This window comes from Sapajus apella, unplaced genomic scaffold, assembly GCF_009761245.1.
Source record: "Sapajus apella isolate SASKATOON/1434 unplaced genomic scaffold, GSC_monkey_1.0 scaffold14, whole genome shotgun sequence".
In the NCBI taxonomy this organism is placed as follows: Eukaryota; Metazoa; Chordata; class Mammalia; order Primates; family Cebidae; genus Sapajus; species Sapajus apella.
The window spans coordinates 6082477-6099497 of record NW_022436954.1 but is presented as its reverse complement, the minus strand read 5'-3'; the positions used below and the strand labels follow the sequence as shown (position 1 = coordinate 6099497).

General features: G+C 52.0%; 3 protein-coding genes across 4 annotated transcripts; 1 reads left to right on the top strand and 2 right to left on the bottom strand.

The window, feature by feature from the left end:
* Positions 1-3610: 3610 nt before the first annotated feature.
* CDCA5 (cell division cycle associated 5) lies at positions 3611-10418 on the bottom strand. The gene is made up of 6 exons (XM_032282885.1): positions 10203-10418; positions 9897-9991; positions 9754-9819; positions 9639-9674; positions 5538-5972; positions 3611-5375 (listed from the first exon to the last, which is right to left on the bottom strand). Exons 1-6 carry the CDS (start codon positions 10246-10248, stop codon positions 5295-5297), a joined length of 759 nt encoding a protein of 252 aa, XP_032138776.1. The 5' UTR covers positions 10249-10418; the 3' UTR covers positions 3611-5294.
* Positions 10419-10426: 8 nt separating this feature from the next.
* Positions 10427-14977, top strand: ZFPL1 (zinc finger protein like 1). Of its 2 annotated transcripts, none has more exons than XM_032282883.1 (8): positions 10427-10649; positions 10956-11065; positions 11379-11490; positions 13021-13214; positions 13319-13391; positions 13511-13657; positions 13898-14015; positions 14506-14977. In XM_032282883.1, exons 2-8 carry the CDS (start codon positions 10964-10966, stop codon positions 14690-14692), a joined length of 933 nt encoding a protein of 310 aa, XP_032138774.1. In that variant the 5' UTR covers positions 10427-10649; positions 10956-10963; the 3' UTR covers positions 14693-14977. The 2 variants fall into 2 exon arrangements, with proteins under 2 accessions (XP_032138774.1, XP_032138775.1); XM_032282884.1 differs by lacking the exon at positions 14506-14977 and adding an exon at positions 14320-14484.
* TMEM262 (transmembrane protein 262) lies at positions 14949-16070 on the bottom strand. Its single transcript, XM_032282887.1, has 3 exons — positions 15429-16070; positions 15223-15322; positions 14949-15107 (listed from the first exon to the last, which is right to left on the bottom strand). The coding sequence occupies exons 1-3, from the start codon at positions 15600-15602 to the stop codon at positions 15031-15033; spliced, it is 351 nt and encodes a 116-aa protein (XP_032138778.1). The 5' UTR covers positions 15603-16070; the 3' UTR covers positions 14949-15030.
* Positions 16071-17021: the final 951 nt, after the last annotated feature.

Below are 17021 nucleotides of genomic sequence, written 5' to 3'. Positions count from 1 at the left end.
CCCGTCACTCCAGGTGGAGAATCTGATCAGCTTAAGTCCTGGTTGCCAGGATCAGGGAGAGCAAGCATCTGATATTCACTCCCACAGGGGGCTGGGGTCCTGTAGATAGCCCATGCCTGGAGGCTGAGACGCTGCTGGGCAGCCAGGCACCAGCGACCATCCATTACACTGCTGCACGGAGCATATGAAGTCAATGAAGATTTCTGTTTTATTGTGGTAAGATACGTAACACAGAATGTACCTTTTTTTTTTCTTTTTTGCTATCCATATTCTAATGGCATTTTTCCTTTTTGAGACGAAGTCTTGGTCTGTCGAGAGGCTGGAATGCAGTGGTGCAATTTCAGCTCACTTGCAACCTCCACCTCCTGGGTTCAAGCAATTCTCCTGCCTCAGCCTCCCAAGTAGCTGGGATTATAGGTGCGCACCACCACGCCCAGTTAATTTTTGTATTTTTAGTAGAGACAGGGTTTCACCATGTTGGCCGGGATGGTCTCGATCTCTTGACCTCGTACTCCGCCCACCTCAGCCACCCCAAGTGCTGGGATTACAGACGTGAGAATGTACCATTTTAACAATTTTAAGTGTACAGTTCAGCGGCATTAAGTACATGTATATCGTTATGCAACCATCACCACCAGCTCCAGAACTATTTCATCTTCCTCAACTGAAACTCTGTACCTATTCAACATAAACTCTATTCACCCCTCTCCCCAGCCCCTGGAAACCACCATTCTCAGTTTTGACTCTGTGAGTTTGACTATTTTAGGTACCTCATATAAATGGAATCATACATGGTTTCTTCTGTTGTGACTGGCTCTTTTCACATAGCATAATGTCTTCAGGTTCATCCATGTGTAGCATGTGTCAGAATTTCCTTTTTTTTGAGACAGAGTCTCATCCTGTTGCCCAGGCTGGAGTATAGCAGCGCGATCTTGGCTCACTGCAACCTCCACCTCCCAGGTTCAAGCAATTCTCCCATCTCAGCCTCCCGAGTAGCTGGGACTACAGGCACATGCCACCATGCCCAGCTAATTTTTTGTATTTTAGTAAAGACAAGGTTTCACCACATTGCCCAGGCTGGTCTCAAACTCCTGAGCTCAGGCAATCCACCCACCTCAGCCTCCCGAAATGCTAGGATTACAGGTGTGAGCCACCGCGCCCAGCAAGTGCTAGAATTCCAGGCGTGAGCCATTGTGTCTGGCCATAATTTCCTCCTTTTTAAGGCTGAATGATATTCCACTGTATGGATAGGTCGCACTTTATCCATTTAGCTGCTGGTAGGCATTTGTGTTGTTTCCGGGTTTTTGGTTATTGTTGAATAATGCTGCTAGGAACATGGGTGTACAAATCTATTCCAAACACTGCTTTCAACTTTCTCTGGTCTTACACTCAGTTGTGGAATTGTATTAAAAGGTTTTAAAGGCTGGGCATGGTGGCAAGCGCCTGTAATCTTAGCTACTTGGACAGCTGAGGTGGGAGGATGGCTTGAGCCTGGGAGGTGGAGGTTGCAGTGAGCCCAGATCACACCATTGCAGTGCAGCCTGGGTGATAGAGCCAGACTGTCCCAAAAAAAGAAAAAAAAGGGGGGAGTTTTAAGGAGGGGAGAAATAGGCCAAGTGCACCAGCCATGGTGGCTCAGGCCTGTAATCCCAGCACTTTGGGAGGCTGAGGTGGGATTACCTGAGGTCAGGAGTTCAAGACCAGCCTGGCCAACATGACAAAACCCCGTCTCTACTAAAAATACAAAAATTAGCCAGGTGTGGTGGCGGGTGCCTGTAATCCCAGCTACTTGGGAGGCCGAGGCTGGAGAATCGCTTGAACTCAGGAGGCGAAGGTTGCAATGAGCTGAGATATCGCCACTGCATTCCAGCCTGGGTGACAAGATTGAAACTGCATCTCAAAAATAAAATTTAAAAAAATCGATGGTGGCTCATGCCTGTAATCCAAGCACTTTGGAGGCCAAGGTGGGCGGATCATCTGAGGTCGGGAATTCAAGACCAGCCTCACCAACATGGTGAAACCCCGTCTTTATAAAAAAAAAAAAAAAAAAAGAGAAGAAAAAAAAAATAAATAAATAAAAAATTGAAGGGAGAAACAGGATCAGTGTGTCTTAGGAAATGTGTTCTAGCTGCAGTTTGGACAGTGTGGAGACAGGCAGTTAAAGGGAAGGAGACCCACAGGAGGTTAGTGCAGTTGTAGTGGCTGTGGGGTGGGGGGATGTTGAGGGGGATGGGGCTGTCCGGATAGGGTGCAGGAAGGAGCTGCAGTTGGTCCCCGGTTCAAGTAAACAGCAACTTGAACGTTTCTTCAAGCTTAAAAGGAAGGAGTAATGGTAGTAGCTAACAACAGATGCTGGTCAAGACTTTTGTCTTTTAAGACAGGGTCTTTACTCTGTCACCCAGACTGGAGTGTAATGTCATTATCATGGCTCACTGCAGCCCTGACCTCCTGGGCTCAGATGATCCTCCCACCTCAGCCTTCTGAGTAGCTAGGACTACAGACATGCGCCAGTCTGTAGTCTGGCGTCTCCCTATGTTGCCAGGGTCTCCCTATGTTGCCCAGGCTGGTCTCGAACTCAAGGATCTCCTGCCTCAACCAAAGTGCTAGGATTACAGGTGTGAGCCACTGTGCCCAGCCTGGTTGTCAATTTTAAACAACAAAGCAAATAAAAGCTTTAGGACTTGGAAGAAAAAGAGGAACAAGGTTTTAGAGACAAGATTATTGGATCAAAAGCCAAAATGGAAAGGCTAGCCTTGAAGAGGGGACCCATCTCCTCTGGGTAGGGGAAGGAGGTTAAAGTGGATTAAGTCTGGGGAGAACTTAATGGCCTTGATTTGTTTGGATGACTAGGAGGCAAGTGCGAGTGTGGAGGATGGGATGGAAGGGAGGCTGTTCTATGCCCTCTGCCTATAGGTTCCTAGCCTTACCTAAGGCCAAGTGGGAGAATTTTCAGGCATCACCATCACTGACCAGCTCCCCAGGGGTCCTGCAGCACCTGCTGCTACACAACGTCCAGTCTGGACCACCGAGTGAGCAACTCAGGCTCCTTCAAAGGAGCCTGAAAGGGAAGGGGGAACAAGGGCTGGACTTGGGAGGGTGTTTCCTTCCTAGGCATCTCCCCCGGGCACTGGGGGAGCTCTTAGCACCCTCGCCCCAGACCCAACTTTCTTCCTCTTGGAAGAGGAGCAGATGGGGGACTGGACAGAAATAAGACATGGGGCAGGACAGTGATCTACCATGGGGCCAATGGCGGGAAGCAGGGCTGGGAGCCCCTGGGCAAAAGGACAACCCTGGTGATGCCGCCCAAAGGAGGCCTGACCTTACCCTCGGCTCTGCCTTTGACCCATTAAAAGAAACACAGTCCATGAACAGGCAGAAACTTTTATTTTATTTTTAGACAGAGTCTTGCTGTGTCACCCAGGCTGGAGTGCAATGGTGCAATCTCAGCTCATTACAACCTTTGCCTCCCCAGTTCAAGCGATTCTCCTACCTCAGCCTCCCAAGTAGCTGGGACTATAGGTGCCCGCCACCATGCCCAGCTATTTGTTTTTGTATTTTTAGACACAAGGTTTCACTATGTTGGCCAGGGCTGGTCTTGAACTCCTGACCTTGTGATCCACCTGCCTCAGCCTCCCAAAGTGCTGGGATTATCGGTGTGGGCCACCACACCCGGCCAGAAACTCTTTAACCAGAGTTTTTTCCAACTCTAAAACAAAACCCCATTTCCCCCTTAAGCTCAGTTCCTCAGGAACAGAGAAGTTTGCAATGATTATCTCAACTCCACATCATCTGGTGATCCCAATTTTGTAGGACTAAGACATTTCCCAAGAGTTCTGCCCCATCAGCCAGTGAGGACAAGAGTTCTTCAGTACGGCTCAGCTCAAAGACACCTAGGCTTGCTTGTAGGTCTGACAAAGCACGGAGCGCTGAACAGATGGCCTGGGAGTCCCAGGCCCGGCAGAAGGTTTCATTGAGGCCCGCCTAGCCTATGCCATTTCATCCAAGTACCCTAACCCGGTGCTCATCTTCCCTGGCATTCTCTGTTATCCACTAGCTCTTCTGTACACCTCAGCTTCTAATTCCATGAACTTGTAAACATCAAAAGGTCCAACGTCCCGGAATGCAGCAGGAGAGTGGGGGGCAGGGCAGCCTCCGAAACCACACCTTCTACCAGTATTGAAAGAAGAGAAAGTGGGGAAATTGTCCAGAGATCATAAGATGTATCCCAGGCAGTGTTCTCATGTGAGAGGGTAGGGAGGCCAAAAACAAGCTGCTGTAAACCCCTGCCACTCTCTGGCACGCTAGGAAAGCTTCTGGGGATTTTACAAGCACAGCCGCACAATGCTAGCAGGGCTAGGACTCTTCAGCTTTTTCTTCTAGGGCCAAGTAGACTCTGTGTAATTTATTTTGTAAGAAATGGGTGTGGGTGACAAGAGGGGCCACCTTCCACCCCTGCAGCAGAGTGGTAAGACTCCAGGCTGGGCCCTGTGCAGTAGACCAGCCCAGAGGCTGTGAGCCACGGAAACTCACGGCACCTGGGGGCCATACAACGAAATGCACTCTTTGCTCCAGGCAGCCAGCGTCCTATCAACCTGACATTTACCAAACATCTCAACAGCAGACCAGAACTAGAAAACACAGCTTCTGGTAGTCAACACTTACGGTCTGAGACCCAGATAAGGCCCCCCCATGTCCTTCAAAACCCAGACTCTACAGGCTGAATGTCCAGCTTCTTCCTCCAAGACAGAACTGCCCTCAGCCCACGAATTCTCTCTGGGACTATCTACAAAATCGAAGAGGAAACCCACAGAATTCAAAACCTCTTCACATAGCTGGGCTCAGGAAGAAAGCCACCAACCGAAGGCAACTCAGGAGGGAGAAGCCAAGGCTGGCAGAGCCCCTGGGCCTGTTTCTAAGCAGTCACCCTTCCCAAAAGAGCAGAGGTGCCCTTCACCATAACCCCCAGTCCTTTAACTTCTGGCTGGGCCAGTGATTCTCCTCCCCAGTCTGCGGCCCACCTGGAAACTGGCTGTGCTACTTTAGGGAGATAGGAAGGACAGGATGACAAGAGACAGGACACTAGTGAGTGGCTGGCCAGGCGGCCCCATTTCCTGAAACCAAGATGGCTGCCGCTGCTGCCCAAGCCCTCAAAGGTGGACAGGCCTCACACGCAGCACCAGCACACAAATAAGTAACAAGACCAGGGGAGGGGACCCTAAGTGTCCTCTCCATGGGGAGGTTGCTATGTACAGGGACAGGAGGGAGAATTTGGCCAGGTGCACCCCCACTGCATCTCATTCAACCAGGAGATCAAATTGCTCAGCAGCTTCAAACTCGGCATTCATGGCCGCAGCCCACTCATCCAGCTCCGTTTTCTGAAGAAGAGAATGGGGAGCAGGTGAGTGAGAAGGGAACACGGTGGCTGGAGCATCTCACCCACACCCTGCAGGTGCTGCTTATCCCCCAAAAGAGCCAGAGCCCCAGCCCTGCACTTCTCCCGGAGCATGTAGCAGAGAAAAACCCCGCCTCTCACTCACCAGTATCTCTGGAATCTTCTTCTTCTTTCGTTTCTGTTTCTCAGGTGGTGGAGAGATTCCAGGGAGAGTCGTGTCTGGGGTCCAAGGCTTTGCACCAACCCTGGGGACCTCAGTGAATTTTGAGCACACCTCTGGTGAGACTCTGGACAAATCTTCTGCCCCTAGCAGCCCATTGAAGCCAAAGTAGGACCGGCGGCCTGGGGTGGAGGTGGAGGCAGAGCCCAGGGTCTCCAGCCGGCTGTAGGAACGCCTGACTTTCCTAAACATTTCCAAGTCTCTGGCGTCGAGCTCTCTCTCCTTGGAGCTGGACTCAGCCTCAGGGTTGAGCACAGGAGAGGTGTTGGGAGTGGCAGGGACGCTGTGTATCTTGGAAAGGTCCTCCTTCGTCAGGTCCCTGCAAGGGGGCTTGTTTTCCTTCTCCAGGAAAAAGGCAATCTGCACCAGGACAAAAGAGAAGATGCCCCCAGTACTTAGCTGCACTGCTTACTTCCAGAAAAGCCCGAGAAGTTCAGGGTGGAAACAAACACCCACAGGACACACACTTTTTTAAGAAGGAAACAAATCAGACCCTGAAAGAGATGTGGGGAGAAGAAAACACCCCACCATTGCTTCCGCGGAGTCTGCATTTGTGACCCAAGTGGACTTGCCCCCACCAGCTGGCATGTTTCTAAAATGTGCCCAGCATCCAGCCTCCCCTCTGACCAACTCAAACCCTCATTAGGCGTCTTCTAGACCAGGTCAGCAATCTTTTCTGTTTTGTTTTTGGATACAGGGTCTCAACTCTGTTGCCCAGGCTGGAGTACAGTGGCACGATCATGGCTCACTGCAGCCTCAGCCTCCAGGGCTCAAGCAATCCTTCTACCTCAACCTCTGAGTAGCCGGGACTACAGGGATGTGCCACTCTGTCTGGCTGATTTTTTTGTCAGTTTCTTTGTAGAGAAGAAGGTCTCATTATGTTGCCCAGGCTGGTCCTAGCAACCTTCTGATTGCTCTCCCTGCTTTTGCCCTTTCCTGCTATGGTCCATCTGCCACACAGCTAAGGACGATTGTCCTAAAACGTCCACTCGGTCCATAAGTACTTTTCAGTCACCTGTCCTGTGCCAGGTACTGGGAATACATCAGGGAATAAAACAGAGAAAACCCCTGCCCTACTCTAAGGGAAACGCAGATAAGAAAATTCAGTATTGCCGGGCACGGTGGCTCAAGCCTGTAATCCCAGCACTTTGGGAGGCCGAGGCGGGTGGATCACGAGGTCAAGAGATCGAGACCATCCTGGTCAACACGGTGAAACCCCGTCTCTACTAAAAATACAAAAACATTAGCTGGGCATGGTGGCGCGTGCCTGTAATCCCAGCTACTGAGGAGGTTGAGGCAGGAGAATTGCCCGAACCCAGGAGGCGGAGGTTGCGGTGAGCCGAGATTGCGCCATTGCACTCCAGCCTGGGTAACAAGAGTGAAACTCCGTCTCAACAAAAAAAAAAAAAAAAAAAAAAAAGAAAATTCAGTATTATGTTAGCAGTATCAAGCACCACAGGAAAACATAGGAGAGTGCTTGGGGTGGGTTAGACTTGTAAAGAGATAAAGGTCAATATAGGTCTCATTGAGGTGATATTCCAGCTACAGCTTGAAGGAGGTGTGGGAGTGACTCATGGCCAAGTGTTCTAGGCAGCGGGAACAGAAGGTGCAAAAACCCTGAGGCCACAGCATACTAGTCAGGGTCAAAGAACAAGGGGGCCAGCATGACTGAAGTGAAGGAAAGAGGATAGAAACTGAAGATGAAGCTCAAGAGGTAATGGGTGGCCAGACATGGTGGCTCACGCCAGTAATCCCAGCACGTTGGGAGGCTGAGGTGGGTGGGTCGCCTGAGGTCAGGAGTTTGAGACCAGTCTGGCCAACATGGTGAAACCTTGTCTCTACTAAAAATACAAAAATTAGCTGGGTGTAGTGCCATGTGCCTGTAGTCCCAGCTACGTGGGAGGCCGAATCAGGAAAATTGCTTGAATCCACAAGGCAGAGGCTGCAGTGAGCCAAGATTGCGCCATTGCACTCCAGCCTAGGTGTCAGAGTAGGACTCCATCTCAGACACCCACACCCACAGACAAACACACACACACACACACACACACACACAAAACCAGGGAAGTTGAAAAAATTGGTAGTCACCACTAACTACTACTTCCTCATCCTCTATAGCCAAGCAGTCACTCAGGTCCTGGCAGCTTTACCCTACTCAATGTCCCATGAATCTCAAATCAACCAACAAGAACGAGTGGCTACTAGGGGAAGCAGAGTCCCTACCCCTCAGGTGCCTATGTTCTTAGAGGGAAGAGAAAGACATCAAGCATGCAAGAAAATACACTATAAGAACTGATAAGGACAGGCACAGTGGCTCATGTCTGTATAACCAACACTTTAGGAGGCCAAGGTGGGAGGATCACCTGAGCCCAGAAGTTCAAGACCGGCTTAGGCAACATAGTGAACCCTCATCTCTACAAAAAAAAAATTAGAGAAAACATCAAAAAATTAGCCAGGCATGGTGGTGTATGACTGTAGTCCCAGCTACTTGAGAGGCTGAGGAGGGAAGATCTGCAGTGAGCCAAAATCTTGCCACTGTGCTCCAGCCTGGGTGGCAGAGCAAGACCCTGTCTTTAGAACTGATAAGGCCTAAGAGAATTACATAGAGAAATGTGACAGCAATAGGGAAAGGGTAGTCAGGGAAGGCTCTGGGGGGCGGTTCCCTCTGAACCCAGTACTGTGTATCATCCTGCCTTTAGCTCACTCCCTTACCTTTATGCTCCAGGATTTCTGAACTTCACATCCTTCCACTGGTCTTGGAGCTCCAGGGTAGCCCTTCTCCAAACCAGAGGAATCTTTCTTAAAACACTCTAACTTTACTCAGTCTATACCTTACCCAGAACTCTCCAAAGGCTGCCCACAGATCCAAGAATAAAGCCCAATCCCTGAGTGTGGCTTTTGTGCGTCATCAGGATCTGCTCTGCTGTAGGGTGCTCCCATCCCTGCTGAGGTCTGCTGCAGACACTAAACAAACTGCTATTCCCCAAACCTTGTGATTTTTCTTTAAATTTCCAGTCTCGGCAAACGTGGCTTCCTTGGCCTAGAACACCCGTCTTTTTTCTTTTCTTTGAAATGGAGTCTAACTTTGTCACCCAGGCTGGAGTGCAGGGGCACGATCTTGGCTCACTGCAAACTCCGCCTCCTGGGCTCAAGTAACTCTTCTGCCTCAGCCTTCCGAGTAGCTGGGACTACAGGCATGCGCCACCATGCCTGGCCAATTTTTGTATTTTTAGTAGAGGCAGGGTTTCACCATGTTGGCCAGGCTGGTCTCCAACTCCTGACCTCATGATCCAACTGCCTCAGCCTCCCAAAGTGGTGCTGGGGTTACAGGTGTAAGCTACTGCGCGTGGCCTTTTTTTTTTTTTTTTTTTTTTTTTTTTTATAAGAGTCTTGTTCTTGTTGCCCAGGCTGGACTGCAATGGCATGATTATGGTTCACTGCAACCTCCGCCTCCTGGATTCAAGTGATTCTCCTGCCTCAGCCTCCTGAAGAGCTACATTACATGTGCCCACCACCATGCCCAGCTAGTATTTGTATTTTTAGTAGAAATGAGGTTTCACCATGTTGGCCAGGCTGGTCTTGAACTCCTGACCTCAAGTGAGCCATCTGCCTCGGCCTCCCAAAGTGTTGGGATTACAGGCATGAGCCACTGCACCTGGCCTAGATTTTCTATTAATGAAACATCCTTTGATAACTTCTGCTAAATCTGTAAAAATATCATACACGTGACTTATCTTAGACCACCCATAAATGAAAACTGATGACAAAATGGATTAGAAAGGCAGTACTTGCAGTTAAGGCACAGCTCAGCTTTTAAAAGTTCCAGAAAAATGGTAGAAATACATAAGGCATAAAAAGTTAAGTGTATTAAGTCTTCAGGACTGGCAATGCATGCAGGTGCCCAATGGCAAACTTATTGCAGTACTGCAAAACAGCTCCCTGGGCAGATGTGAGCAGCCAATGTGTACTGTCCAGCTCTAGAGTGACCCTGATTTTACTTAACTAAGTAGATGATAGTGAACTCACCCTAGGGCTCCTGCGAGGCGAGTGAACAGCTGGGACCTGCGGGTGACAATACCAAGTGATCACATAGCTGGTTTTGCCCACCTACCAACCCACAACATTCCATCTTAGCTTTTACCTCCACAGCGTGGGCCACGATCTTCTTCAAGACAATGGGCTTTCTGATTGCAGCCGCACTCGGTGTCTGGAGAAGAAGGATGAAGATGAGCTCTACGTTAGGTGAGGGGCCACAAGGGGAGGAATGAGAAACCTGGGGCTCACCTTCGGCCAGATTTCAGGGGGGATGCTCGGGAGATCAGAACCTGATTTCCGTTGGGACCTCCTGACAGACTTAGTAGGAGACGGGTCTCTTGGTCCTGGAAAAAGAAAAAAGTTACGAGGTAAAGGAGGACTCTAGGTCTTAGAGTCCAGAGAACAGATTCTAGAGAAAGCGAGAAGATTCCCAAACAAGCCCTTTTAAGGGTGCCTCCTCCGGCGGCGGCAGCAGCGGGAGGGAAGGGCCATCTTTCACAGGACCGCGTCCCCCAAACGGCTCGACCTCATGTCTCCCGCACGCCCTCCGCTCACCGGAGCGCTGAGCGGCCCCTCCGGACCGCGTTCGCCTCCCAGACATAACTAGGCTCCGTAACGAGCTCCTCCAGCGCCGCCGCCCCGGGCGCGCGCCAACCGGCAGGGCCCCTCGCTGCAAGAAATGTTCGAATTACCCGCCCTGCGGGGAAGGAAGCGGAAGTGACGTAGGGCGAGAGCTCCGCAACGCTCGGATCGCCCCCCCGTCTTTTCAACCCCTCTTCACGTCTAGCGTCATGGAGGCGTGGCCCAGGGGCGCGATGGCGTCATCAGCGCGCGCCGCACCCGGAAGAGACGTGGCAGCGGAGGGGTAATCGAAGCGGCCGAGGCTGAAGGGAGCGGAGCAGGAGCCTCGGGGAGCGTGGTGCCTGCCCTACCGCTCCTAGAACCATCTCTAGCCCCCTTCGGAACTGGTGCAGCAGCCGATCAGTAAACACAGAGACTGGGGTCTGTAGAGAAGGGGCGGGGCTTGGAGGGGGTGGGGCTCAGGGGGGGGCCTGGGGGGGGGGGGCCGGTGGTATCGGGGAGTCGCTGATGGAGGGACCTGGCCGGGGGTGGAAACCAGAAGGATTGAGGGGGTCGCCGGAGGCGGGATTTATGCTGGGAATGTTTCGCCGCCTAAGGAAGGGCAGTGAGCAGGAATCTAGGGTCGGGGCGAATATGAGAGGTGTTGGGGAGTTAAGTGGAAACTGGGCTGGTAGGAGCGTAGTGGCGGCCACCAGAACCTGGCTTCCTACCAACTCCCTTTCCCAGGATCGATCATGGGGCTTTGTAAGTGCCCCAAGAGAAAGGTGACCAACCTATTCTGCTTCGAACATCGGGTCAACGTCTGCGAACACTGCCTGGTAGCCAATCACGCCAAGGTGGGGCCTTCAGGGGAGCGGTTGAGCATGGCACTGGGTGGGCAGGCGGTATTGGCTTCCTCCAGATCCATGAGGGGCCCTGTGCTAGAATGTAAGCCCCACGAGGGCAAGGAATTGGTTTATTTTGTTCACTGATATATCCCCTGGCCCCAAGAGAGAGTCCGGCACACAGTATGTGCTCAATAAATGTTTATTGATTGAACAAATGAAAGGATGAGTCTCCTCTGTGACTAGAGAAAAAGAGGCTGTTGGACCTTGGGGTGATAGGCCGAGCAGCACCAGCACCAGTTGTGACCTCTCTCTCCCACTCCAGTGCATCGTCCAGTCCTACCTGCAGTGGCTCCAAGATAGCGACTACAACCCCAATTGCCGCCTGTGCAACATACCCCTGGCCAGCCGGGAGACGACCCGCCTTGTCTGCTATGGTGAGGCCTTGGCACCTTGGGGGGATCAGCCAGCCTCAGGGGCCAGCTTGGTGGTGACTGGTTTCCAGGCCCTTCTCAAGCAGCAGGACAGTGATTCCCCCAAGTCTCAGAGCCCAGATTCTAGTCCTGTTAAAGTTCCTTACCTGCTCTGTAAGTTCAGGCAAGTTATTCTTCCTTTCTAGGCCTCACTGTCTTTCCTAAAAAGTAAAGCTCCTAGTTCCTCTTTCCTAAAAATTAAAACACTGCCAATCTGGAGGGTTGAGCAAGAGCCAGTCAAGCTTATGGGTATGGTGGTGGCTGTGACTATTAGCTAGCCAGACCGGCATGTAGCTTTCAGGGTTTCAGATATTTAGGATCCAACACTGATTCCAGGGCTAAACAGAGAGGAAGTGAATTTCCCACATTAAAGTTAGCTAAAAGAAGTCAGCAGACATATGTGTCATGACTTTGACCTGAATCTGGGATAAGAGCCTTAGCTCCAGTTTTTGTTTTTGTTTTTGTTTTGAGACAGAGTTTCACTCTTGTTGTCCAGGCTGGAGTGCAGTGGCATGATCTGGGCTCACCGCAACCTCTGCCTCCCAGGTTCAAGCGATTCTCTTGCCTCAGCCTCCTGAGTAGCTGGGATTACAGGCATACGTCACCAAGCCCAGCTAATTTTGTGTTTTTAGTAGAGACGGGGTTTCTCCTTGTTGGTCAGGTTGGTCTCGAATTCCCAACCTCAGGTGATCCACCCGCCTCAGCCTCCCAAAGTGCTGGGATTATAGTCAGGAGCCACCGCGCCTGGCAGCTCATTTTTGAAGGAGCACATGCAAGAAACAGCTCCATATGTGTTTCTCCTTGTGAGTGCGTATGTGTGCTTGCAGGCATTTAGTGAACATGGTGTGTTTAAATGAGCGTTAATGTGTTGATTAGTACTTGGGGGTGAGTGAATGAGTAAATGTACGTATGCGAACATATGAATACAGGTATGTTGTGGGAGTGCAAGACAGACAATGCATGGTTGAGGGTGCCTGAGTGTGAGCAAACCTGTGAGTATAGATGTGTGTCAGGGCTATGGTGCCCATAGTCTAGATAATAGGGAATGCCACTCGTGTTTGAGTATGTGCTTATAAGCACATGTACATTTGTGCACATGGATATGTACATATATGTGTGTGCCTGTGTGTATATCGACGAACTTTTTTGAAGCTGTTCATTATTAGCCATTAGCCCAAAGAGTATGAGGAGTGTAGGCCCAGAGAGGACTCACTTCAATGGGAGGTGGCATTTTCTTGCCACCCAACCTCACCCCTGTGATCTGGACAGCTTGGTAGCAGCTGCCTGGACTTAGATGGTGGTAGTCAAGAAGACTGACGTTTTAGGGAACACTGATGAAACGGACCTTTAGTGGAGGAGGAGGGGGAGGAGAAGGCTCTGGTACACATATACGTGTCCATATGTCCCTACAGTGGTCTGGGGGCTGATGCTAGGCTAGGAGCCCTAAGCGCCCTCTTCCTCATGTCTCTTCTCCCCTGTCTCATGGGCCCTAAGATCTCTTTCACTGGGCCTGCCTCAATGAACGTGCTGCCCAACTACCCCGAAACACAGCACCTGCCGGCTACCAGTGCCCCAGCTGCAATGGCCCCATCTTCCCCCCAAGCAACCTGGCTGGCCCCGTGGCCTCCACACTGAGAGAGAAGCTGGCCACAGTCAACTGGGCCCGGGCAGGACTGGGCCTCCCTCTGGTGAGAGTCCCTCTGACCATCCATCTGCCCTGGGCCCCACCTGAGCTAGATGGGTGGGTGGGGACAGTACTAGGCAGCCTGGTGACCCAGATTCCTTCCTCCAGATCGATGAGGTGGTGAGCCCAGAGCCTGAGCCCCTCAACACCTCCAACTTCTCTGACTGGTCCAGCTTTAATGGTAAGTTGTGGCTTCCACTGGCTGTTTGAGCTTTAGCCTCCCTGCTCTGCTGACAGCTATCTTGGTCTGCAGTCAAATGCTCTACCCGCTTCTGCTGACAGCTCTCTTCCCACCCACAGCCAGCAGTACCCCTGGACCAGAGGAGGTAGACAGCGCCTCTGCTGTCCCAGCCTTCTACAGCCAGGCCCCCCGTCCCCCAGCTTCCCCAGGCCGGCCCGAGCAGCACACAGTAATCCACATGGGCAATCCTGAGCCCTCGACTCACGGTGAGCCTGGGAGTTATCCAGGCCACAGAAGGATAAAAAAGGGGGTAGTGGTTTGTGTGGGGGGAGCTTGAGGATCCAGAGACCCACCTGGAGGAACCTTTCCTCAATCCAGGCACTGCCGTTAACTCCTCACAATTCTGAGATGCTCTGTCAGCCTGAGGAAGGCAGGTGACCCCCCCAGCCCTCCCCAACGTGGCCAGTTTTCCTGAATCTATTGATGCTAGTGGCTCTACCCTATAGCCCCAAGGAAGGTGTATGACACACGGGATGATGACCGGACACCAGGCCTCCACGGAGACTGTGACGATGACAAGTACCGACGCCGGCCTGCCTTGGGTTGGCTGGCCCAGCTGCTAAGGTACACAGGGTCAGGCAGGGCAGAGTGCCAGGAAGGGGCAGAGAGGGTGTAGGAGCCAGAGGCCTTGGGAGGGACAGTTTCATGACAAAAGGGGTTTGTTCTGGAAAGGAACAGTACCTGGTGCTGTGCAGAGAGGCCTTGGCTGCGCAGCAGAAGCTGTGGTTTGTTTCTCTCTGGGGCTGTCTCTGTGCCTCCCACACAGGAGGTTTGGACTCAGGCTCTTTGAGGCCCCTTCCTGATCTGACACCCCCTAATCTTTGTAACTCTGCCTGACGCCTGACACATTCTGGTTTGTGGAACACAGCCCTGTGCCTCTGCTGGTCTGAGCTGCACAATAGCACCCTATGGTGGCAGGTACAGGAGTGATCATCCCTGAGGCACAGACGAGGAGGCGGAGGCTCAGGAATGGGTGGTGACCAGGGCTTCTCTCCATGCCGTGGGGGCCGCCGGGGGCTGGGGCCTGACCTGATTTTCCCCTCATCCCCACCAGGAGCCGGGCCGGGTCTCGGAAGCGGCCGCTAACCCTGCTTCAGCGGGCAGGGCTGCTGCTGCTCTTGGGGCTGCTGGGCTTCCTGGCCCTCCTTGCCCTCATGTCTCGCCTAGGCCGGGCTGCAGCTGACAGCGATCCCAACCTGGACCCGCTCATGAACCCTCACATCCGCGTGGGCCCCTCCTGAGCCCCCTTGCTTGTGGCTAGGCCAGCCTAGGACTTGGTTCCTGTGGAGGAAAGGCGGGGTGGCGGGGAGGCTGGGGGCACCTCTTCACTGCTCCTCTCCCTCAAGCCTAAGACACTAAGACCCCAGGCCCAAAGCTGAGTCCACCAGAGTGGCTGCAGGCCGGGCCTGGGGTCCCCGTGAGTCAAGCATTTGTCTAGACTTGCTTTCCCCTGGGTCTCCAGCCTCCCACCCCTCACCCCGTGAAGGAGTTGGCAGGTGGCAATAAACAGCAACTTTATTAAAACACCCGAGGCAGCCTTTTCCTTCCCCTCCTCAGCCGTGTTCCAGCTCCCCAGGCCTCAGTGGTTCTCCTCCCGGTACTCAATGGCCAGAAACTCCAAGGACAGGCGGCTGAAGAACATTGCTCCATTGAGGGCTGGGTGGAGGACAGAGCTCCCATCAGCCCCAGTACCCTTCCCTGCCTACTCCCTGCTACATCTCAGGGTTCTAAAGCTCTCTGCTCCCCCCTGCACCCTCCTCTTGCCACTCACTCAGGATGGTCATGGCACAGCAGCAGGTATACTTGTTTTTTGTCATCTCAGCGTAGAGTGACCCCGTGGCGGCCCAGCAGATGCTGATCACCTGGGAGAACTGTAGGCCCATCCGGTGGGAGAGTGGCCCCCGACACAACAGTGGGGTTTCCATCAGCCCCTCAGGCCTCCCGCAGCCAGCCCTTGAGTCCCCGCCCTGAGCTTACCATCAGGACGATCGTGTAGTGGAAGCTCATGAGGTCATAGTGGTGGGTGATGCAGAAGTTGTGCATGTCGCTGCTGAAGACGCCCAGGTGTAGGAAGAAGAGCATCAGTGCAGCCGTGGTGAGCACCATGCCTTTTGGGAAGAAGAATGTGGCGATGCGGTCCCGCAGCCGCATCTTGCCCACAGTGTACACGCAAGTCAGACTTGAGAGCTGCAGCAAGCAAGCCCTGCCCAGGAAAAGCAGCAGCGCCTTTGATTCTAGAGTGCCTGGCCTGGAGTAGCAGTGGGATTCTAGAACCGGAAGGACAGGGAGGGGACAAGATTCTAGAACACGGGCTGATTTCAGCCAGTACAGGACTGCTTCACGGGTGGCAGGGGGTGCTTTGAATTATGAGACCAGTGGGGGCCTGTGGCGATGGCGAAGGGGCAGCAACCCTAGTCATCCTATCCTCACGCTAGACACTTGTGTGCACATCTCACTTTTCCCACAATGGAGGCAGTGTGAGCACAGTCTGCAGATGAAGAACGGGGGCTCAGAAAAGTTGAGTGGAGCCTGGGCATGATGACTCACGCCTATAATCCCAACACTTTGGGATTCCGAGGTTGGTGGATCACCTGAGGTTAGGAGTTCAAGACTTGCCTGACCAACATCTCTACTAAACATACAAAATTAGCCTGGCATGGTGGCACATGTCTGTAATCTCAGCTATTTGGGAGGCTGAGGCAGGAGAATCGCTTGAACCTGGGAGGCGGAGGTTACGGTGAGCCGAGATCTCGCCATTGTACCCCAGCCTGGGTAACAAGAGTGATACTCTGTCTTCAAAAAAAAAAAAAAAAAAAAAGGGGTATATATATATATATATATGTATATATGTGTGAATATATACATATATATATATATATGTGAATATGTTCTGGTAAAATACTTGCATAATACACAAGCATGCAGAGGAAAATGTAACAGTCTTTCTGCTGCATCTCCACCACTGAGGTAACCCCTTCACCAGTTTGGTGAGTTGGCATCTTTTAAGTCCCTTCTTTGTGTAATGGTAATGGTAACTTCATAAATCTAGATGTACATATATGTAGGGTCCAGCCCTACGGGGTCCTGTGAGCCCCTCTACTGGTGTGGAAACGAGAAACTGTGGAAGTAAAAGACATAAGACACCAAGAAAGAGAAAAAAGAGGTTGGGCCCAGGGGTCCACTGCCAGCCAAAGCACGGAGGCCAGCAGTGGCCTTGGGTGCTTGGACACTGTGACTTTTACTGAGTACAAAGCAGGGAGCAGGGTAGGTAGGGCCAGGCATTGGTGGTCAGTGATTGGGTCAAGTAAATCACATGTCTTGGAGATAGGGGCCCAGGACTTTCAAGTAGCCGAGGCAAGGAGAAAACTTAATGTGTCAGCACTTTTTCCACACTTGTCAGGAAATAACATGGACATTAAGATTTATGTTACTATTGGTGATTGTTATCTTCTAAGAAAAAGAGGAACCAGGTGCAGAAGCGGAACATGAAGCTAGACATTGAACATGACCGCTGAAGCGCAGCATCACGTAGAGACAATTAAGCCCCTGGATGCCTGCGGGTTTCCCTGA